This window comes from Dermochelys coriacea, chromosome 6 (genome assembly GCF_009764565.3).
Source record: "Dermochelys coriacea isolate rDerCor1 chromosome 6, rDerCor1.pri.v4, whole genome shotgun sequence".
Taxonomy (NCBI): Eukaryota; Metazoa; Chordata; order Testudines; family Dermochelyidae; genus Dermochelys; species Dermochelys coriacea.
Window position 1 is genome coordinate 30,797,555 of NC_050073.1, and position 24,325 is coordinate 30,821,879.

Consider the following 24,325-nt stretch of genomic DNA (forward strand, 5'->3'; position numbering starts at 1 on the left):
AGAGCATAAACCAGCAATTTCATACGGCCCCATCAGCAACTATTTACACTAATTCACATTCAAAGATCAGACTTTTGAAACTCACTACCATGTTCAAGTTAACTTAAGCTTTTTTCTTTTCTAGTATTCATCTAAATGTAGTATTTCAGACTATGAAAGATTGCCACTGCTGAATTATATTTTTCAGTGCTAACATACTTTCCTTTTATAACATACAGTACATACTTTACAAGGCACACATTACAGTAACTACAGCACAGCAGTGTGCATTAGAGAAGCTTAATTTAAAAAGCTGTACAGAATATAAAGTTACATTTTTACTTTTAAACAAATTTACAGTTTTTGCTTTAGTTAGTTGTGTGTCACTATGTTGTAATTAATAACCCATCTGCATTCACTACAAAGTCACATTTTAGTGAGTACATATAAGCCCTCACCAGAGAATCAGCATACCAAAAATCTTGCTCAAGGAGTTCATTTCTTTTAATTTTTCAAAAAATAAAATGAAGTGGAGGATTTAGTGATTTCAGATGCTGGCTTGTGGTTCAATATAAAAATAGCTTAAAAATTTAAAGATTATTTTAACCTCCTGAATGCAGACTAATGCTGGATAGAAAGGAATAAAAATTAAAATGATTTGTGTTTAGAAATGTTACTAACTATTTTAGTAGAAAACCCCCCAAAACATGATGCATTTTCAGCAAAGGTTTTCATTATACTTAGTGCAGCCAACTACTCCACAATAAATTAGTGCAAACAAGTAATCCCACTGTTTTTCTGAAGAATCCAGGACTCACTGACATGATAGGATTAAGAGGAAGAACCAGTTAATTGTTTTAGATCTATAAACTCAGACAGATTTTTAAAGATGCCTAAATACAGATTTACACAATAAGCCATAATGGTTGTGAGGGTGAGTTGCACAGGATGTCAGTCTTACTTGGCTCACTCCAGCTTTGAGTCTGACACCTCTGCCATAAGTCAAACTCAAAAGTTTGTTGTATTCTGTACAAGTTCCCAAGGACAAAAGTTTGACATACATAGGTAAGACTCCCAGGGTTTGGTCCCTGGGTATTGTTACTGTATTAAGTTTTACAAAAATCTGCATATCTGTAACTGCAGAATCCATCCATGACTGAGTTTTAGCCTGAAATAACACTATGTTTCAACAGGTATGGCAAATGAAACCTTGAAAATGAAATTTTATACAAGAATTTGCTGCCATTTTTATTCAATGGAACAGCTGCATGTAAGCGTATCTGTATGACTCCAAGTGTTAAGTCAAAACAGTTCAATTTGTTAATTGCAAAACAGAAAAATGACATATTGAGCTAATATAACTGATGTATGACAGAATTGAAAGTCTGTTCCCTGTGCACTAGCACCGACAAGGTGTTTTGTTTTTTTTTAAAATAAACAAACTTAAAAATTTCACTGCAAAAACACTACAGAAATATCTTGATGAACTTCTATCACTACTTCCTTTTCCCCAGATTTTCAGAGCTATACATTCTATTAGAAGCAAAATGAAGCTATTGTTATCAAAGCAAAAGTTTCTCTGCTACAGAAAGACATATTGCACTTGTAGAAATAAAGCACAGCACCAGTTTAGCTTCTCTCTTTTTCTTTAAGGTATGCATAATGTTGTGACTGAAAACTCAGGAAAAATGGAGAAAGCCAAAAGCATCAAGACTAAACAAAACCATGACAGCTACTGTACAATGTCTTTCAGTTAAGTGAGTTCTTTTCAGATATGCTTAGTGCATATGACAATTTTTGGCTGTAGCTCATCAAAAATATATTGTTTTAACCTTAGGAACTGTGTGTGAAGCTGTTTAGCATTGCTTCGTTACCTATGAAACTTTAGAATATCAGATAAAATAGCCTTCTAAAAGGTTTACTCTGCTAGGAAAAAAGGAAAGCACACACATGTTGACATGGCTGGTTTCTGTAATCTCTAAGAATAGATTTAGAACAGTTTTCTATGCTAAAAATTAGTAGTGGTTTGACTCAATATATAAATACTAAACGGCAACAAATGACCACGGGTCAGTGAAGGGGCAAAAGATGCTTTTCAAATTTCATCAATAAAATTTTAGTTTAGTTACAATTGTGTAATCCTAACTCGTGTTAACAATCTTTATTCCTGTGAGTCATCCCACTGAAGTCAGTCAGACTAGCTGTGTGAATAAGGTTTACTTATGAGGAGAAAGGCTGCATGGCAGGCCCTTTAATAATAAAACACTGCATCTTCTATAATAAAGTTCTATTTGTGGTGTTCAAAAATCTGGTGCGCAATGCTATTATGTTATAATTAATACTAATAAAATTATTCCAATGGCTCTTAATCTTGTCAGAAAAGATGTTAAATCAGTAACGCTTGTAAAGTTTACTTTAACAGTTCAGAGCATTTAATGAAGCTACCTATTAAAAGTTAAGAATGCACCCAGACATATTAGCTCATTTTCCCTGTGTTTTAAAAGAAAAGTGTAGATTTAGCTTACAGCAACCTAAGAGACACCTAAGATGAAATGAAGAATGGATGAATAAGAATGAGAGGAAAAAGCAGATATTCATGACAATGAAACTTTCAAGTACTTCTATCAGTAGTCACCAACATCATGGTCTGTGAGGCTGGCCTGCCTCATCTACCATGTTGAATATATAGCTAGCAACGTCATCTTCTGTAGGTGCATCTGACACCACCCAAGAATCATTTGCCCCAGTCACTTGTAGACGGCAGATAGGACAGTTCCTATGGCGATCACTCCTGTTTAGGAAACCAGAGAAATAGTTGGTTAAAAAACAAAACAAAAAACATGCACACTTCTATCTGAGATGTAAGTATTGCATACCATCTGCTTTCACTGTCAGCCTTTGCATGCTCTGTATATTAAGAGACTCTGCAAAATATAACTGGATTTGGTGACTGCAAGCGTAACTGAAAACCCAATCACTTGAATAGTGCCTTTGTACTGTCTTTGCAATCAACATTAGTTAACAATTCTGAGTGCAGCAATATTCTTAAAAGTGATGAAAATGGTATAAAGATTGTCTTAGGGGCTCAGAATCATATTTTCTCAGGTTAAATAAAAAAGTTTTTCCAGCTCTAACCGTACTAGCCTAACTTGGGATCTAGATGTCAAACTTTGTTTTGACTCATACAACAAACAATAATAAAGACTAAGCAACTGGAACCCAGTTAACAATTCTGTCAACCAACCACCATCATGGAAACTAACTCATTCACACAGTAGACATAGTGGTTTCTGCAATGCTAATAGGCACAAGGTCCTACTTGTCCAAGGTAAGTAGATAAGTCTGATTATACACAGGGATCCAATTTCTTTGATTAAAGCTGTGTGAGTATTGTGCTAAAGACTGTCTCCTCATCAAGTGTTTGAAATAACCACAGAGAATCAAATGTAATGGACCAAGTTTAGCCATGAGTAAATGGCCAACTCATTTAAATTAATATGGATTGAGCCTGCCGCCCAAGTAAACCAGAGCTGAATTTGGCTCCCTGACTTTTCCCCATGATTCTGAAAACTGGCTTGTTAATCAATAGCATGACCTCAGCTCTAACTTTAGAGCAGAGGTTCCCAAACTTGGTTCCTGGCTTGTTCAGGGTAAGTCCCTCGTGGGTTGTGAGTGGCCATACCTGCGGATGCTCAGGTAAACAAGCATCTTGCAGCCTGCCTGGGGCTTACCCTGAACAAGCCACGAACCAAGTTTGGGAACCGCTGCTTTAGAGCAAAAGGAGAGGCTAAAAGGCAATTTGTTGCTGGTATTGTGTCTAACTTGATACTATATTGTAAAATAAAAGTTATGCATACATTTCAAAATACTATTTAGTATTAATTAAAAACAATCTTTTCCCCACAAAAGTTATTGTACTGGAATTTTATCAAATTTAAGGGAAAATTTACAGTATTTGACCCGTGAAAAGACTTCTCAATTTAATGCCTAAAAATATTCCCTTTGCAATATGTTAATTCACAAAAATAAGAATTGGGCATTCCATTTTGCCTTATGCTTGTAACATTTAAAGAGGACTAGACTCATTTTTAAAGAGAAAAATGTCGTGGAACTTCTGACCTGAACAGATCAAGAGGCCAGCTTCAATGTGTTTCCCCTTTTCCTCTTCTTGAAAACTTCATGCATATCTACAATGTTTTATAGGAATTAAGAATAATATGGGCAGCAAACTAAAAAAAAAAAAGTTTAAGATACTTCTGAATTCAATTCATCAATTGATGAATTCTTCAATTCAAATTTAATCAGTTTCCCTGTAATTTTTAATTAACTTGCTTTACATCTAATTATGCACTGATCAGCTACTTTCACTGCTACAAGTGAATTCTCTGCTAGTCCTCACTAAGCATTAGAGCTTTTTCTGGATCCAAGTTGTTAATCAAATGCTTGCAAATTCTGAAGTGACCCTTCATCGCTCTGCTGCAATCCTGGTATTTGCTCAAGGTTCCTATCCATCACATGTACATTACTCAAAAGATCTCTTTAAATGTTAGAGCATATTGGTACAGAGGAGTCCTTCATACTAAAACCAATCATGTTAGAAATGAGCTCCCTTGTTAAGCCCTTTACCATTTATCAATGCATTTCTGACAAAAGCTGTGAGCACATGGTAGGATCAAATCAGCACGTCCATCCATGCAGATGCAACATTCCTCCTCCTCAGTCAGCTGTTTAACCCTGCAGTAGACAAAACAGTATTATTCAGTTAAAAACATAGATTCATAGATACTAAGGTCAGAAGGGACCACTCTGATCATCTAGTCCGACCTCCTGCACAGCGCAGGCCACAGAATGTCACCCACCCACTCCTATGAAAAACCTCACCCATGTCTGAGCTATTGAAGTCCTCAAATCATGGTTCAAAACTTCAAGGAGCAGAGAAGCCTCCCTCCAGTCAACCATGCCCCATGCTACAGAGGAAGGCAAAAAAAACCTCCAGGGCCTCTCCAATCTGCCCTGGAGGAAAACTACCTCCCGACCCCAAACATGGCAATCAGCCAAACCCTGAGCACATGGGCAAGATTCACCAGCCAGATACCCAGGAAAGAATTTTCTATAGTAAATCAGATCCCATCCATCTAATATCCCATCTCAGGGGATTTGGCCTATTTACCCTGAATATTTAAAGATCAATTACTTACCAAAATCCCATTATCCCATCATACCATCTCCTCCATAAACTTATCGAGTAGAATCTTAAAACCAGATAGATCTTTTGCCCCCACTGCTTCCCTTGGAAGGCTATTCCAAAACTTCACTCCTCTGATGGTTAAAAACCTTCGTCTGATTTCAAGTCTAAACTTCCTGGTGGCCAGTTTATACCCATTTGTTCTTGTGTCCACATTGGTGCTGAGCTTAAATAATTCCTCTCCCTCTCCTATATTTATCCCTCTGATATATTTATAGAGAGCAATCATATCTCCCCTCAACCTTCTTTTAGTTAGGCTAAACAAGCCCAGCTCCTTAAGTCTCCTTTCATAAGACAAGTTTTCCATTCCTCGGATCATCCTAGTAGCCCTTCTCTGTACCTGCTCCAGCTTGAATTCATCCTTTTTAAACATGTGAGACCAGAACTGCACACAGTATTCTAGGTGAGGTCTCACCAGTGCCTTGTATAACGGTACTAAAACCTCCTTATCCCTACTGGAAATGCCTCTCCTGATGCATCCCAAAACCGCATTAGCTTTTTTCACAGCCATATCACATTGGCAGCTCATAGTCATCCTATGATCAACCAATACTCCAAGGTCCTTCTCCTCTTCCGTTACTTCTAATTGATGTGTCCCCAATTTATAACTAAAATTCTTGTTATTAATCCCTAAATGCATAACCTTACACTTCTCACTATTAAATTTCATCCTATTACTATTACTCCAGTTTACAAGGTCATCCAGATCCTCCTGTATAATATCCTGATCCTTCTCCGAATTGGCAATACCTCCCAGCTTTGTATCATCTGCAAACTTTATTAGCACACTCCCACTTTTTGTGCCAAGGTCAGTAACAAAAAAGATTAAATAAGATTGGTCCCAAAACCGATCTCTGAGGAACTCCACTGGTAACCTCCCTCCAACCTGACAGTTCGCCTTTCAGTAGGACCCGTTGCAGTCTCCCCTTTAACCAATTCCTTATCCACCTTCTGATGTTCATATTGATCCCCATCTTCTCCAATTTAACTAATAATTCCCCATGTGGCACGGTATCAAATGCCTTACTGAAATCTAGGTAAATTAGATCCACTGCATTTCCTTTATCTAAAAAATCTGTTACTTTTTCAAAAAAGGAGATTAGATTGGTTTGGCACGATCTACCTTTTGTAAAACCATGTTGTATTTTGTCCCATTTACCATTGACTTCAATGTCCTTAACTAATTTCTCCTTCAAAATTTTTTCCAGGACCTTGCATACTACAGATGTCAAACTAACTGGCCTGTAGTTACCCGGATCACTTTTTTTTCCCTTTCTTAAAAATAGGAACTATATTAGCAATTCTCCAATCATTCGGTACTATTCCTGAGTTTGCAGATTCATTAAAAATTCTTGCTAATGGGCTTGCAATTTCAGGTGCCAATTCCTTTAATATTCTTGGATGAAGATTATCTGGGTCCCCCGATTTAGTCCCATTAAGCGGTTTCAGGTTCGCTTCTACCTCTGATATGGTAATATCTACCTCTATATCCTCCTTCCCATTTGTCATGCTACCATTATCCCCAAGATCCTCTTTAGCCTTATTAAAGACTGAGGCAAAGTATTTGTTTAGATATTGGGCCATGCCTAGATTATCTTTAATCTCCGCTCCATCCTCAGTGTTAAGCGGCCCCACTTCTTCCTTCATAGTTTTCTTATTTATATGGCTATAGAACCTTTTACTATTGGTTTTAATTCCCTTTGCAAGGTCCAACTCTACTCGACTTTTAGCCTCTCTCACTTTATCCCTACATCTTCTGACCTCAATTAGGTAGCTTTCCTTGCTGATCCCTCCCATCTTCCACTCCCTGTATGCTTTCTGCTTCTTCATAATCACCTCTCTAAGATGCTTGCTCATCCAGCTTGGTCTACAACTCCTTCCTATGAATTTTTTCCCCTTTCTTGGGATACAGGCTTCCGATAGCTTCTGCAGTTTTGATTTAAAGTAATCCCAGGCCTCCTCTACCTTTAGATCCATAAGTTCTTCAGTCCAATCCACTTCCCTAACTAATTTCCTTAATTTTTGGAAGTCAGCCCTTTTGAAATCAAAAACCCTAGTTGCAGATTTATTTTTGTTAATCCTTCCATTTAGTTTGAACTGAATTAGCTCATGATCACTTGAGCCAAGATTGTCCCCTACAACCATTTCTTCTATGAGGTCCTCGCTACTCACCAAAATTAAATCTAAAATGGCATCCCCTCTAGTCGGTTCAGCAACTACTTGATGAAGGAATCCATCAGCTATCGCATCTAGGAAAATCTGAGCCCTATTATTATTACTAGCACTGGTCCTCCAGTCTATATCTTGGAAGTTAAAGTCTCCCATGATCACGCAGTTTCCATTAGTATTTACTTGATTAAAGACATTAAAAAGGGCTCTATCCATATCCAAATTAGATCCCGGAGGTCTATAGCACACCCCAAGCACTATCGTAGGAGAGGCTTTACTAGTTTTCTTCCCCAATGTAATTTTTGCCCAGACGGACTCTGTCTTATCCATTGCATCGCTTCTTATTTCTTTACATTCTAACTCATCATTGATCTACAATGCTACTCCACCCCCTTTACCTTTGTTTCTGTCTTTCCTAAACAGCACATACCCTTCAATACCTGTAGTCCAGTCATGACTACTATTCCACCATGTTTCTGTTATCCCTATAATATCTGGTTTCACTTCCTGCACCAGTAGCTCTAGTTCCCCCATTTTGTTACCTAGACTCCTCGCATTGGTGTACAAACATCTTAATTTTTTCTGTTTGGATTCGCTCACATTTTGTACCCTATTAGGCACAGTCATTCTACAGCCAGTGTAACCTATTAGACTAGTATCCACACCGCCCTTGCTCCTTATATACATTCTCCTACCCATGGCTGTATCCTTTCTTACTTCATCTTCTTCCCTCTCAATGCTAAAATCTGGCGTGGAGATTTCCTGGACATCTCCCATCCATCTCCCCCCAATTCCTAGTTTAAAGCTCTCTTTATCAGTTGTGCCAGCCTCGATCCTAGAAGTCTATTTCCTTCCCTACTCAGATGAAGTCCATCCCGAGAGAACTGACCTCTGTCCGTGAATGCCTCCCAGTGGCCATACATCCCAAAGCCCTCCTTATAGCACCACTGCCTAAGCCATCTGTTGACAGTCATAATCTTGTCACACCTTTGTTGCCCTTCTCTAGGAACAGGAAGGATCCCGCTAAAGATCACCTGAGCCTCAATTTCCTTAAGTGTCTTCCCCAGCCTAGCATAGTCTCCCTTGATACTTTCCAGCGAGAATCTGGCTGTATCATTTGTTCCCACATGAAGGATAATTAGGGGATTCTTTCCCGCTCCCTTTAGGATCCTTTTCAACCTCAGGTCTACATCCCGTATCTTAGCACCCGGAAGACAGCACACCCTTCTATTCTCTGGATCAGCTCTAGTTACAGGCCTGTCTGTTCTTCTCAATAAAGAGTCCCCGATCACATAGACCTGCCTTTTCCTGGTGACAGTGCTATTCTCCAGTCTCTCCCCTGTTCCCTCTGGCTGCAAGTTCTTTCCATTCCTATTTTCCCTTACAATCCTCTTCAACCCATCCTGTATCCTCCTGGGGCTCATATTTGTTGTAGTCTCCCTTGACTCTTTCCCTTTTCCTATAGGACTAGCCTCTCTTCTCTTCTTCCTTACCCTTCCACCTTCAACAAGTACCTGCTGAGCCCCTTCTTCATTTTCCAACTCTGCAAACCTGTTCCTAAGCTCTATTTCTCCTTCACTAGCCCGTCTTTTTCTCTGCCTGGTTCTTTGAGTCACATGTTTCCACTGACCACTTCCCTCACCCAGTCTCTCCTCAAAATTCCCCAGCCCTGCTTCCATCTCTGAGTCTGAGCTTTTCCCTTCAGATACCTCATATCTTTGCTCCATCATCTGCTCAAACCCCTTCCTAAACTCAACCAGACTTTCCACCTGCATCTCCAAACCTCGGATCTTTTCCTCCATCAGCTCTATCAGACGGCATTTCATGCAGAAAAAACTCTTACCGGTTCCCCCCTCCAGGATCATGTACATACCACAGCTTCCACATCCAGTCATCCTCAATGTGTCTTTCACTGCAGGAGTCACTCCCACAGCTGCTTCTGTATCTGTCATCTCCTTCCCACCTAAATCCTGTTAATCTGGGAAACACAAGCCACACCAAAAAGACCACAACCCCCCAGCAAAAGCAAACCCCAAACAAGCACCACAATTCAAACTCCCCTTGCAAACTCCCACTCAAACTCCCCTGTTTAGAGCTGTTTGCTAGCTCCTCTGCACTGTTCTTCTCAAAAACCTATCTCAAAATACTCCTTCTGTGCACATGCAGACTAGTTATTTTTTGTAGATATAAACGTTCAGATTAGCGATAAATAACCAAAGGAGAGTTTATGAACACATGCAACCTGTTTGTGGCAACAGTTGTGGCCTAAAGTCATCAACAAAAAACTACAAAGGGAACTGGAGTTTCACTAGGATTATGCAACCTATTTTTCTATCACGATTCCTCTTTTGGTTTCACAAAGGGTTATATACTCATCACCTTCCATATTGACAAGTGAAGTCTGCAGAGATATAGCTTTTAATAAATTAAACTTTGACTTTATGCCACATTTTTTTTTACTGGCTGGAACAGTCAACAGCTGATCCTGTTTTTTTAAAAAAAAAAAAAATCACTGACAGAATGCTTTCTGAGAACACAAGAATGGCCATACTGGGTCAGACCAAAAGTCCATCCAACCCAGTATCCTACCGACAGTGGCCAATGCCAGGTGCTCCAGAGGGAGTGAACCTAACAGGTAATGATCAAGTGATCTCTCTCCTGCCATCCATCTCCACCCTCTGACAAACAGAGGCTAGGGACACCATTCCTTACCCATCCTGGCTAACAGCTATTAATGGACTTAACCTCCATGAATTTATCCAGTTCTCTTTTAAATCCTGTTTTAGTCCTAGCCTTCACAATCTCCTCAGGCAAGGAGTGCCACAGGTTGACTGCGAGCTGAGTGAAGAAGAACTTCCTTTTATTTGTTTTAAACCTGCTGCCCGTTAATTTCATTTGGTGGCCCCTCGTTCCTATATCATGGGAACAAGTAAATAACTTTTCCTTATTCACTCTCTCCACACCACTCATAATTTTATATACCTCTATCATATCCCCCCTTAGTCTCCTCTTTTCCAAGATGGAAAGTCCTAGCCTCTTTAATCTCTCCTCATATGAGACCCGTTCCAACCCCCTAATCATTTTAGTTGCCCTTCTCTTAACCTTTTCTAATGCCAGTATATCTTTTCTGAGATGAGGGGACCACATCTGCACGCAGTATTCAAGATGTGGGCGTACCATGGATTTATATAAGGGCAATAAGATATTCTCCATCTTATTCTCTATCTCTTTTTTAAATTATTCCTAACATTACGTTTGCTTTTTTGACTGCCACTGCACACTGCGTGGACATCTTCAGAGAACTATCCACGATGACTGCAAGCTCTTTTTCCTGATTAGTTGTAGCTAAATTAGCCCCCATCATATTGTATGTATAGTTGGGGTTATTTTTTCCAACGTGCATTACTTTACATTTATCCACATTAAATTTCATTTGCCTTTTTGTTGCCCAATCACTTAGTTTTGTAGATCTTTCTGAAGTTCTTCACAGTCTGCTTTGGTCTTAACTATCTTGAGCAGTTTAGTACCATCTGCAAACTTTGCCACCTCACAGTTTACCCCTTTCTCCAGATCATTTATGAATAGGATTGGTCCTAGGACTGACCCTTGGGGAACACTACTAGTTACCTCTCTCCATTCTGAAAATTTACCATTTATTCCTACCCTTTGTTCCCTGTCTTTTAACCAGTTCTCAACCAGTTTCCATAATATTTCAGTTGATGTCAGAGACAAGCTGTTTAAAGATCTCCTAGGGCGAAGGTTGCTTCAAAATACTGCACTGGAGCGCTGAACAGTGGGGGGAACATTGCAGAGAGGGTTTCATTTAGTGGCATTATATTTCTAGAGTGACTGCCCTGGTTTGTGACTGTTTAACAAAGGTGAGAGACTAATTTGGATGATCATTTGATTTGATGTTTTGTGAACTATTCTAATACAGAATGGATGCCAGCTAATTTAATGGCTAGCAGTTCAAGTGTTTTTGTTCTTATCCTCAGCACTTCTTTCTGGGCCAAGTATACGCCTGGGATTTCTTTTCCAAATTACTGATTCTCTTATTTTTGTAATTTATTTCAGGCTGTTGTCAATAGAGAAGATATTCTTTACAAATATAGGTAGTGGTTAGGATATAGCAAGGCCTGTTGCCAAATATATTGATAATCAAAGAAAGCATCTGAATTCATTAAAAAAAGCAGAGGTGGTTACTGAACATAAATCTTCTAAACAACCTCCTCTCCGTCCAAAAAACCAGTGATGGGCCCAGGATTGCCTTTTTAGTTGCTACGCAAGGAACATTGAAAAAAGTTTCCCCATCCCCACCAAGATGGGGCAAAAAAGGTTGAAAAACATATGTACCGCTACAGAAATTATGGGACTCCATTCTCTGTTAATAGCTGTACTTTTCTATGACCCTATTTCAAAGTATGAGAAATTTACTGATACATGCATACTAATGTACCTGCTTGATGCACCATTTTCAGCAAGTTTTAAGGGGCTGGTATTTAGAGTCATAGGACCAAAACCTTGAAAATACATGCAGCCAATTTTTAAGTGATCCAGAGAGTAGAATATTGGATACAGATGACATTCTGGAAAGTGTACAAGATTGGATAGGCCACAAATGGAAAGTCTTAAATTTTAAGGATCATATAAGCATTTGCCTATTTTTCCACTAGTATTAGATAAAGTTAGTAGAAGCAATAAAGATACTTTCCCACCCACAGTATATTAAAGTACATGCAACACAAGAGTGGGACACTGTTTAACTGGAAGGGGTTAAGATGAAAGGAAAATTAAGTAGATAATATTCACTATTTTTGCTCAGTGACCGCTATCTCTTGCAGAGCTAACAGAAAGCTGAAAGGAAGCAGAGTTTAGCCAAGTGAATATTTCACATAAAAAAACCCAAACAGATTAACTGGATAGAAGAACATTTGAAGGGGCTTCATTGCTTTTTTTTTTTTTCCAGTGTCTTTAGATATAGAGGGACATGAAAAATTAGAAGATGCTAGCTAAGTTGACTCAAGCTCATTACAAATAGCATTTCAAAATCTTTACTTCCATTTGGCAGGTATATTGCCACAAGTGATCTGATTTACATCAAACAGCTCATTTAAATGGAGAGGACGTTCTCCCTTCCAAAAAACCCCCAAAACCCACATTTAAAAAGATAGATTCTTATTCTCCATCTACCCCATCCTTATCACCTCACCTCATAACTGAAGACTAGTACAGAGTATCAAGCTTCCAAAAAAAGCCTCTCACAGCAATTACGCAAATGGGAACACAGTGTCCATCTGTCTGAGAGAGTGACTAAAGAGAGGAAAATACCTCTTTCCCAAATATGCCTACAATATATTTGTTAGACAGTGTTAGTGTGTCAATAAATCAGTACAGCCAAAAACGACTGAATGTTCCTATGCAAGATAAACAGGAAATTAAATCAGAAAAGAAGAGTGTGGGTTGCAAAACTGTCCCATCCCAGTTTAGATTATCATTCTTTGTAAGATGAGGTTGCAGAATCTCTCCTCACATTAGGTAAGTAGTATTAGCAGGAATTTCACATGCAGTTCTCCTCTCCCCCGCTGTTTTTTATTCTTTTTGTGTTCCAGCTTATAGAACAGTGGTTCTCAACCTGTTTACCATTATGGGCCAGAATGTGTTATGTGGGCCGCATCCAATACTACCTGTATGGCACTGAGGATCTCACATGGGCCACAGCTGTGCGCTGATTGGGCCCCAAACTGAGAACCACTGTTATAGAACAACATAACTGGTGAGATTACCTCAAGTTCCTGACTGAGGTGGGAGCACAAAGCCCACTGAATTTTCAAAAGATATGTGATAAGTTACTTAGGTGCTCTTGAAATTTTGGCTCAATATTTCTTTTCAGCATTGCTATGGGAATGCATTTAAGAAAGCTCAATAAAGACTATCAAAGTGATAGCAAAAGCTCTGATGATAGCTTATCCCCAAAAGATGGAAAAAGTTAGTACGACAAAGAGTTGCTATACAGGAGTCATATTTGAATTTTTCCACTTTGAAAGATTATACCACTGCAAAAGCATTCCTTATATTTAAGATGGGAAATGCTGTCGGACTAGATAATATCCCTCAAAACTGAAGAAAGAGAGTGACCGCTGTAAACATAACTTAAACAGGGGACGTATCTGGAGTCAGGAAGGAATTTTCCCCAAGGTCAGATTGGCAAAGACTTGAGGGGCGGGGGGGAGAGTGCTTCCTTTGCAGTATGGGGCATTGGTCACTTGCAGGTTTAAACTAGTGTAATGGTGGATTCTCTAACTTTAAGTCTTTAAATCATGATTTGAGGACTTCAGTAACTCAGCAGGAGGTTAGGGATCTATTACCGGAGTGGGTGGGTGAGGTTCTGTGGCCTGCAATGTGCAGGGAGTCAGATTAGAACAGCTGTCACCAACCCGTTGATCGCAATCGACTGGTTGATCCTGGAGCCTCTGCCAGTTGAACGTGATCTCCAGGCCGCTAAAAGTCCAGCAGCGCAACAGGGCTCAGGCTGCCTGCTTGCCGTGGCCCCACACTACTCCTGGAAGCGGCTGGCTGCTGGTACGTCTCTGCAGCCCCTGGGGGGAATGAGGGGGGGCAGGAAGGAGGGAGAGGCAGCTCCATGCACTGTTCCCACCTCCAGCACCATCCCTGCAGCTCTCATTGGCCAGGAACCAGCCAATGAGAGCTGCAGGGTCAGCGCTTGTGGGTGCAGGCAGCGCATGGAGACCTGCTTCTCCCCTCCCCCTCAGCCACAGAGACGTGCCAGGAGCCAGCCACTTCTGGGAGTGGCACGGGGCCATGGCAGGCAGGCAGCCTGCCTGAGACCCGCTGCACCTGTGGTGAGCGCCTCCTGGCCGGAGCCTACACCTCATACCCCCTCCTGGACCCCAACCCCCAGCCCCAGCCTGGAGTCCCCTCCTACACCCAAACTCCTTCCCAGAGCTTGCACCCCTCACTCCTGCACCCCAACCCCCTGCCCCAGGCTCAACCAATGCACACCCCACAGCTGAGAATGTTACACTGATTTGTGATAATCCCTGAAGGATTTTGAATCGACCACCACAAATGACACTAATAAAAAGTAAAACTCATGAAATGTCCAGTGGACTCTATGAGATTAGGTGCAGTGTGACCATATGACCCCTGCACCTAAAGTCCCTCCCAGAGCTTGCACCCCTCACTCCTGCACGCCAACCTCCTCCCCCAGGCTCAGCCCCGAGCCCCCTCCCATACTCTGAACCCTCAGCCCCAGCCCAGAGCCTGCACCCCCTCCTGCCTATTAGAACAAGTTCTGTGCACAGGTCCTCTAAGTTGCTAAACCAACTCTTGTATGTCAGTTTAAAAACACTGTACTGTCTTTATTCTGAATAATCTCCCTATCTCTCACTCCCTCAAACAACTGGAGCTTGCAGTCTTTAACAACAGTTAAAACTGACTTAGTAACTTGCTTATGATTTGCAAAGTTCCTGATTGCCAGCTTTGCTATAGTTAATTCTTCGCCCGTTACTCAGAAATAGCACTGTTTTACAGTGAATCATTCCATGTAGTAAATCATTGTTTAAAACATCTCCCTAACTTACTTCAACTTTCATATTTAACTTTCAGGTAATACAAACTTTACATTTAAACAGTTATCCATAGCAACTTTTCAACATGGAGATAGAGTGCAAAAATTCTTGCCACTACATTCACATGTTAACCATTTTATAAATTTTAAACTAAAAGGTACTGCATGTGCTGATCTTAGTCCATCGCTTTTCCTCCTAGCTAACAAAGCAGGATGTCAACACCTATGAACCAGTACATATTTTTTCCCGTCTTACAGGTTAAATTATGGTTAGAATTGATGACTTTCAGATGACAACAGATGGGAGTTTCCACATGCCAAAATGTAAGAAGAGGAAAAGAAAGTTTAAGTGGAACAATAACATTAAGTCTGTGTAAACAAACATCACTGAAAACAGTTTTGTAGCCACAGCTGATTTCATTTCCTTCTGTTTCCTCACTCAGAGACAACATATACTAGGTTTATATTAAATTATAATCACTAAAAAGGCTATTCCAAACCTATTGTGTACAGGCACCAATGGTAACTCAGAATCTACAACATGATTACAAGTACTTACACCATATCCTTTTTGGTAACATGCTCACTGTTTGGCTGACAAAACTCTGCTCTACCCACATTTATTGTGCTGGATGGTAACAGTTCACATTTAATATGATTTTGGAGGGTGTATAATTATTACAAACATACACACATACACACAACCTGCAATATATTGAACTACCTTCCCATCCATAAGCTGGCCTGGCAAGATGACACAGCTGACAGACTTGCAGCAGTCCCTTCAGAGGCACTGTTCTGTGCAAGAACTCCTGCTGCTTGACTTGTGATGTCTTTATAAAGCTGAATAAACTGATATAAGTTCATAATTCTTGAAGCTTCTACAATGCCACTTGTTTTGTTTATCTAAAGATACAAAAGTTTATAAACAGATTTGTATTATGTAACAAATATTAAATTGATCTGCCATCATTTCTGAACATAGGTAGGTAAATAAGATCAAATGATTGGAAAATATGAGCTTAAGTGTGATACTTGCATAACACTAGACTTATGGTATTCAACTATATTGAGCTATAATTAAGTAGGTGGGTTTATGTCGAGAAACTTTAAGCATGAACAAAACCTTGGACAGAAATAAATGGTTTCATTTTTAGGGCTTAATTTAGCCTAGCCAGTATCTAAATTGTACAGTACCAACTATCATGATTACAATGTCTGTCTTGATTAAAGTAATCATGAAATCTTGTTCTTCAAAGTACACCTCCCCCCCCAATTTTTATATATATTAGGCTAAAAGTAAAAAATAAAGCTATATTAAAAATTGTTAGCTTCAGAGAATAGTCTTGAGCTATGCTGGATTTGAACTCTAAATTAAGGAATTCAAGAGCTTTATTAAGATTCTGGATGATGTCACTTGACAAGCTAAAGTAAAGTTTAAAAGAATTAAGTAAAACTAAGAATTAAAAAAAAACACGATTAAGTGATCTATTTAAAAATGCAGTCTTTAAAGAAACTACTGTAATAGATTTTATGGCCAGAAGAGATCATCTAGTCTGACTTCCTGCACTACACAAGCCACAGAATTTCAACCAACAATTCCCATTTCAAGGCAAATAGCTTCTGGATTAATTAGAGCAGTGTTACTCAGACTGAGGCTTGGGAGCCGCAATTTGCTCTTTAATGTGTCTCCTGAAGCTCTTTGCAGCATAGGATATTAAAACACTGTGTGATTTAAATATTAATTAAGCTAAGTTATTAACCAACCAGGATGCTTTTATTGTTATTAACCAATCGTAGTTGATAAAAATAATACTTAGTCATTTTGCAGTGAGAATTTTATTTTTTATACATATATATAGAGAGAGAATAGTAAATGAAACAATGAGCCTACTGTGGCTCTTTTGGGTAATGCTGATTGCTAATTTGGCTCCTGAACTCCTGAGGTCTGAGTATCACTGAACTAGAGCATCTCTTTTAGAAAGACATGCAATTTTGATTTCAAAAACTTTTGAGTGATGGAATGTAATTAAAAACCACGTGCCTTACTTGAATTTGTCTAGCTTCAATTTCTAGTCATTTGAATTTGTTATGTTTGCATTTGCTAGATTAAATGGCCTTCCAATACCAGAAATCACTTCCCCAAGTAGGTATTTACAAGCCATAATAAAGTCACCTCTTAACTGTCTGTGATGAGATATATGGATTAGATTCTTAAGTCTCACTGTAGAGCGATTTTTAAGAATTCAAATTATTCTTATAGCTGTTTTCTAAACCCTGATCAATTTTTTCCAACATATTTCTTGAAGCACTGACACCAGAAATGGACACAATATATCAGTAGCAGTCTCACCAATACCATATACAATGGTAATACCACTCCCTAATCCTACTTGATATTCCCCTGCAGAAGATTAGCCCTTTTAGACTCACACCAACAAGTTGGTTATACACCATGACCTTTTAATCTTTTTCTGAATCATCTCTATCCAGGATAAAGGATAGGGGACTGTAAGTATTACCTACATTTTTTGCTCCTAGAAGTACAACCTTGCATTTGACTATATTAAAACTGCATGTTTGATCGTGCCCAGTTTACCAAGGGATCAAAGATCACTCTGAATAACTGACCTGTCATTTATTTACCACTCCACCAGTTTTTCTGTCATATGCAAACTTTAAGAGTAATGATTTTATTTTTCTTGCCGTAACATTTGGCCAAGAACAGATCTCTGTAGGAACCTCACTAGAAACCACCCTGATTCAGTGATTCCTCATTAACACTTAGAACAGTTAGCCAGTTTTTAATTCGTTTAATAGTTGCCACATTGATTTTGTATACTGTTACCTTTTGCATTTCAGTGTCAACTTCTGGTTTTGTGGGATGAATATCAACTGCAAAACTAACAATTCAATATTCCAAAGTAGCACTATTTGCTTTCCTAGGGTGAAGCATCACTGAACAATAGTGTTCATTATGAGTTTCAGTAGGGCAGAGAGCCAAGATGAAGTCTTACAGTAAAAAAAACACATTAAATTGAAGTCATACACATTTATTGCTACACGTGTTAATGAATGATATACTTTTAACAGTGTCACGGAAACCTATTTTGCTCCTAAAATTCAATGAAGTGTCACAATGAAGTCCTGATCCTGCAAAATGGTTGAACTGCTACATTCATGTGAAGCCCCAATAAAAATGATTTACCCACATGGTTCAATTTGCAGGATCAGGCCTAATCTAATACCATTAAAGGTCAAAGTTGTAAATTAAAGCAAGATTTACTTTGTTTTTCAGAGTGTAGGAATTTCATCTCCCAGTGAAGTTTATTTTGAATGTCCTTTATTAATATGCAACCTCTGTCAAGCTTGGACTATAAAACTAAACTCATTTAGTCTCCAATTTGTTTTACTTTCTGTTTCTTATATATTGGAAAGATGTTCCAATGACTGGATTGCAAATCCTCTAAAAGTGGTCATGGGAATGTTACTGTTGATATTGACTTTTTTTAGGACGACCTAGATTTTAGGTCTAACTGTACTTAACAGTATAGGAATACCTCCAAATATTTTTGAAACATATTGTATTGAACAACAATTTGATTTTCATTGAAAAGCCGTTGTTCTCAGTTACCCGCAGATTAAAAAACTGAGTTAAAGGTTCTGATAATCTTACCTTAGTACAGACTATTCGAACCACCACCTTCCAAAGAGCAGAAGAATCAGAACCTGGCTGCACTTCAAACAGAAGATGTTTGTCCTGGCCAGAAGCCAACTTTGCAGTGCTGAAACACAGTTGCATTAATCTGACATTATATATTAGACAGGCAATGCTTGGTGAAGTCACCTTTGAAAGAAACTTGGGCACTGGCATCATTTACCCATCCGCTTTTAAATCTGAACAGCAGTTATATCAATGCCACAGAAATCAACAGGGCTGCTTATATGCCTATCTGCAGACTCAGGACCATAATGAGCTAAGTAGTATATATATATATATATACATACTCTTAAATATAAATAAATGAAACATCAATAGACAACCCTCCAATTTCAGACATAATATTCACATTCTAAATATCTTTCTTATACACAAACACTTTAAAAGGATAAACAAGGGCCAACATGCTATAATAAAAACATACACTGATATTTTTGTGAAGTATTAATAGATTTGGTTGATCCTATATAAATAAATTTCAATCTCAACATGGAGTTTGAGAATTAAGGACATATATTTGAAAACTTGGATAAGCTTATTCATAATCTACTATCAAGATACTATTCTGTACAGTCTCTGTACAATATGACAATGGGAAAGGAATAAAGAACATGCAGCCTTACACATCATTAAGTTCAGCTACTCTCCCCAGAAACTCTTCATAAGTCAGAAAGCCACTTTCTCGAACCAAAGATGCATGTTTTATTACTTTTTCTGGCAACTTGTTAATAGCACTCTGTGTCTGGTTTGAAATCTGTTGACCCATGATGAAATTCTTCAGCTCAATGTCCAGGCAGAAAGGAGGTTTCAGTCATTTGAGGACCTTCTGCTAAATACATTTTAAAAAGTTGTATTAATATAAATTTAAGAGTCTCTGCTTCCTTTTCTCGCTTTCCTTTTAAGCACAGCAACATATGTACTCTCTAAGGAGTTTGGAAAATCATCCATTGATTACTAAAGACACACCCTTGGATAAGAGACACATCCATAACATAAGCCTGGAACAAAACAATAACACTTCTTGGAGTGTTAAGTTTTAAAATAGCAACTTGTGAAAAGACATTCTTTTGTTCATAAGTTTAAAAAAATTATTCCCATTTTTATACAGAATGTACTGTTTCAAAAACTCCACAATACAATGTTTGCAAACCAGGGTGGATTTGGAAGACTAGTCAGGAAGACTCAATTTAATCATGGATTTCTACTTAAAAGTGCATTCTTGTGGGTTGTTATAACCTTAATACATATTCTTCACAACTCAAGAGATAGATGTAGGTTTCATTTTTAGAATGTACGCACTATACATTTTTAAAGTGATTTATTTTGAAAACTTTTCAGATTAGTATTATAGCTATATCAGAAAATGAATGATTGTTTGGTTATTTCATTTACCAAAGGTAATCGAAGCAGATATTTATGAAATCATTGGGAGGTGAACCATCACCAATTCAACAGGTTAATCATTAATATTTGGAGGATTTTCTTGTTATGCTGTATTAGGAGAACATCACCAGACAGACATTTAAATTGTTTTATTTAACTAAAACAATTTTATGTAGTCTGGATTTTTTTCTTCAACAGCAAACATATAATATTTTAACAAAACAAGCATATGAATTTTTGAATGTAGTTAAACATTCAAGTTTTTTAAATTCAGGTTTGTTTTTGTTAAAATTGTTTTTAATTAAAATAGTTAAATGAAATTTTTAAAAAACAAAAATTAAATTGACTGTGTCAGCCAGGTCAACACGAGAAACTTAAAATATTGGCTTCTGCAGTTAACTCAGTTGTCTTCTCCTTCATTTTCCTGTTTGTTCATAATCTGAAAAAGAAAAAACACGCTTTCCTGCTTTTTCAGGTCCCAAACAATTGCTCAATTTGGAATGAATTAGTTCAAAGGAAGAAAATATCCTTTCTATATCGGCAGACGAAGCTACTGCTGTTAAAAGTGAGATGATCTCCTCAGGCCCTACACCACCCACACTCCCAGCTATCTTTGAGACACCACGGACTTCCTGAGGAAACTACAATCCATAGTGATCTTCCAGAAAACACCATCCTGGCTATTATGGATGTAGAAGCCCTCTACACCAACATTCCACACAAAGATGGACTACAAGCTATCAGGAAAAGTAGCCCTCATGTCACGGCAAACCTGGTGGCTGACTTTTGTGACTTTGTCCTCACCCACAACTATTTCACATTTGGGGACAATATATGCCTTCAAGTCAGCAGCACTGCTATTGGTACCCGCATGGCCCCACAGTATGCCAACTTTTTTATGGCTGACTTAGAATAACACTTCCTTAGCTCTCGTCCCCTAATGGTCCTACTCTACTTGCGCTACATTGATGACATCTTCATCATCTGGACCCATGGAAAAGAAACCTTTGAGGAATTCCACCATGATTTCAACTATTTCCATCCCACCATCAACCTCAGCCTAGACCAATCCACACAAACCGTACATTTCCTAGACACTACTGTGCTAATAACCGATGGTCACATAAACACCACCCTACACCAGAAACTTACTAGCTGCTATACTTACTTACATGCCTCCAGCTTCCATCCAGGACACACCACATGATCCATCGTCTACAGCCAAGCTCTAACATACAACCGCATTTGCTCCGATCCCTCAGACAGAGACAAACACCTACAAGATCTCTATCAAGCATTCTTAAAACTACAATTCCCACCTGCTGAAGTGAAAAAAACAGATTGACAGAGCCAGAAAAGTACCCAAAAGTCACCTACTACAGGACAGGCCCAACAAAGAAAGTAACAGAACGCCACCAGCTGTCACCTTCAGCCCCCAAATAAAACATCTCCAGCACATCATCAAAGCTCTACAACCTATCCTGAAAAATGATTCCTCACTCTCACAGATCTTGGGAGACAGACTAGTCCTCGTTTACAGACAGCCCAACCTGAAGCAAATACTCTCCAGCAACCACACAACAAAACCACTAACCCAGGAACCTATCCTTGCAACAAAGCCCGATGCCAACTCTGTCCACATATTTATTCAAGTGACACCATCATAGGACCTAATCACATTAGCCACAGCATCAGAGGCTCATTCACCTGCACATCTACCAATGTGATATACGCCATCATGTGCCAGCAATGCCCCTCTGCCATGTACATTGTCCAAACCAGACAGTCTCTACACAAAAGAATAAATGGACAAAAAACTGACATCAGGAATCATAACATTCAAAAACTGGTAGGAGAACACTTCAACCTCTCTCTGGCCACTCAGTAAAAGACTTAAGGGTGACAATTCTGCAACAGAAAAGCTTCAAAAACAGACTCCAAGGAGAAACTGCTGAGCTTCAATTAATATGCAAACTAGATACCATTAACTTGGGTTTGAATAGAGACTGGGAGTGGCTGGATCATTACACATATTGAATCTATCTCTAAGTAGCCTCACACCTTCTCGTCAACTATCTAAATGGGCCATCTTGATTATCACTACAGAAGTTTTTTCTCCTGCTGATAATAGCTCATCTTAATTAATTAGCCTCTTATAGTTTGTATGGCAACTTCCACCTTCTCTGTATGTATATATCTTCTTACTATATGTTCTATTCTATGCATCTGATGAAGTGGGCTGTAGCCCACGAAAGCTTATGCTCTAATAAATTTATTAGTCTCTAATGTGCCACAAGTACTCCTGTTCTTTTTGCGGATAAAGACTAACACAGCTGCTACTCAAACTTTACTTCAACAGTCTCTGAATCCAAGTGCTTAAGTGACTTCCACCAGTTCACTAGTGTGACTTTCTTTAAAAGATCAGCAGCAAACATATTTCTTGAATGGTTCTTATTTCCAAACTGGGTCTCTTTTACAGCCTGCTACCATCATAGGTTTTCCTTCTAGTGAGAGAATGGTATGGTAGGTTTCAAATCAATGAAGGCTACACTGAGAAAGACCTCAAGACTTCTGGAATATGCTGCTCAAACAGTTTCATTTTTGTTTCTACTGCCTATCGCTCCCTTCTCACATTTATCTCCAGACTTCTTCTCCTTGTCCAGATCTATTCTGCCCTCAACAATCTTCTCTATTCATTGAACTTTTTGAAACTTTGCACTTTTAGAGAGAGGTAAGGGATTGACTCTGCGTACACAAATTTGCATGGGGACAATAGGGTTGAGGTCTCACCTCTATACATTATTTATTTATTTAAAACATTTTTGCTGTTAACAAGCATGTTATCTCTGGAGACACAAATCTACAGTTTGAAAAATGAGAAACTAAGCATCTCTGATGGTATTTTCTAGACTGAGCACTGAGTCCCATTGGTAGATAAAAAGATTAACCTAAATAATCTATACAGGAGCTGAAGAAGTTAACATATTGACTTAACAAATGATAAACTGCTTTCAAAGCTACAGAACTCTTGGATTGTTGTGTGATAATTTAAAACCAGGTTAAGACCATGAGTAACTTTCAATCTAGTCAATTTTACAGCCATGTTAAGCCATCCAGAAAATAAGGGTTTATAATGTAGTAACTGAAAGACCAAAATTATGGGGAGAGAGTAGGTTACCTAACAGGTGTTTTCCCTCTTCAATCACTCTGAAATTATATAGCTGTGACAATCAGTAGCACTATAATCAAGTGTGCAACTAAGCCGGTATCACTGATTCTCCATTCCTGTTTTAAACACCCTTAATTTAAGTATTTATATTTGAACTCTGTACTCCAGAGATGAAGTAGGTTCTCTGCTCCAGTAAGCCACTGTGCAACTCAGCCCTTAATATACTACATTGTCAATGCACAAAAGTCTGTAGTTTATAAACAAGCAGGCAAATCTAGTCCCTTCTAAAGTTCCTGAACGGAGATTTAATAATGAACTACTCCTGTGCTTCACCCTTGGCTCAGCTGGACCTGAAGAGGGTAAGTAAGCGCTGCCACGGTTTCTGGTGAGGGTTTGTGACGCAAAGCCACACACTACTGTTGTCATGCACATTACTGTGCAAAGTACCATCATTTTAGGGTATTCCCGCTTCTGTTTCCCACACTTCCAGTAGCGCAGCCGTGCTACATACTGGTGCTGTGGAGGCCCAGCCACTAACCCTCGACGGCACAACTCACTCCCCTCCCTTACCATCAACTCTTGCCATTACAGAACGTGCACCGCCCAGGAACCCTGCCACAGCACCAGAGCGCCTAGGTGCACACAGGCCTGGCGCGCGCACGGGGGTGACGGGCCAGGCACGAGGCTGAAGGCTCCGGCAAGGTGCACGTTGGCTGGCGGGTTTAGTCCATGCTCATCCCCGCCGACCGCTACCCCGACGCCACAACCGCCGGGCACGTGGCCGGCCCCCGCCCAGCTCCTAGCCGGGGGCGGGCGGCGCGTGCTGGAGGGGGACGCTCCGGTCTCCCCGCAGCCCTTTCACCTGGGCCTGCCTTGCCCGCCGCTCCCGTCACTACCCAGCCCTAGCGGCAGCCTCACCCGGCATCCTGTCCCCGCCACGGGCTGCCCCCAAAACCCAAACCGCCAGCGCGAGAAATGGGGGCCGCCGCCGCGCGCGCGGCGGCTCGCTGACGTGCTCGGTTGCGCGCGCGCGCCTCAGGCGCCGCAGCCAGGAGGCCGAGGAACCCGCCC

At 39.5% G+C, this 24,325-nt stretch overlaps 1 protein-coding gene across 6 annotated transcripts; it reads right to left on the reverse strand.

The window, feature by feature from the left end:
- Window positions 1-1,394: 1,394 nt before the first annotated feature.
- On the reverse strand, window positions 1,395-24,325 carry RNF141 (ring finger protein 141). Of its 6 annotated transcripts, none has more exons than XM_043517432.1 (6): window positions 24,117-24,325; window positions 19,326-19,531; window positions 18,658-18,766; window positions 15,706-15,887; window positions 4,606-4,713; window positions 1,395-2,770 (listed from the first exon to the last, which is right to left on the reverse strand). In XM_043517432.1, the coding sequence occupies exons 2-6, from the start codon at window positions 19,466-19,468 to the stop codon at window positions 2,620-2,622; spliced, it is 693 nt and encodes a 230-aa protein (XP_043373367.1). In that variant the 5' UTR covers window positions 19,469-19,531; window positions 24,117-24,325; the 3' UTR covers window positions 1,395-2,619. The 6 variants fall into 6 exon arrangements, with proteins under 6 accessions (XP_043373367.1, XP_038261450.1, XP_038261451.1 ...); XM_038405522.2 differs by having other exon boundaries at window positions 19,326-19,528; window positions 24,173-24,319; XM_038405523.2 differs by having other exon boundaries at window positions 24,173-24,310.

Excerpts from the sequence above, each read along its gene's own strand:
- RNF141 (XM_043517432.1), bottom strand. The coding sequence starts at position 19,468 with ATGGGTCAACAGATTTCAAACCAGACACAGAGTGCTATTAACAAGTTG. Across the intron at positions 15,888-18,657 it reads TTCGAATAGTCTGTACTAAG|ATAAACAAAACAAGTGGCAT; the intron begins GTAAGATTATCA and ends TTGTATCTTTAG. Across the intron at positions 4,714-15,705 it reads GCCAGCTTATGGATGGGAAG|GGTTAAACAGCTGACTGAGG; the intron begins GTAGTTCAATAT and ends TGTCTACTGCAG.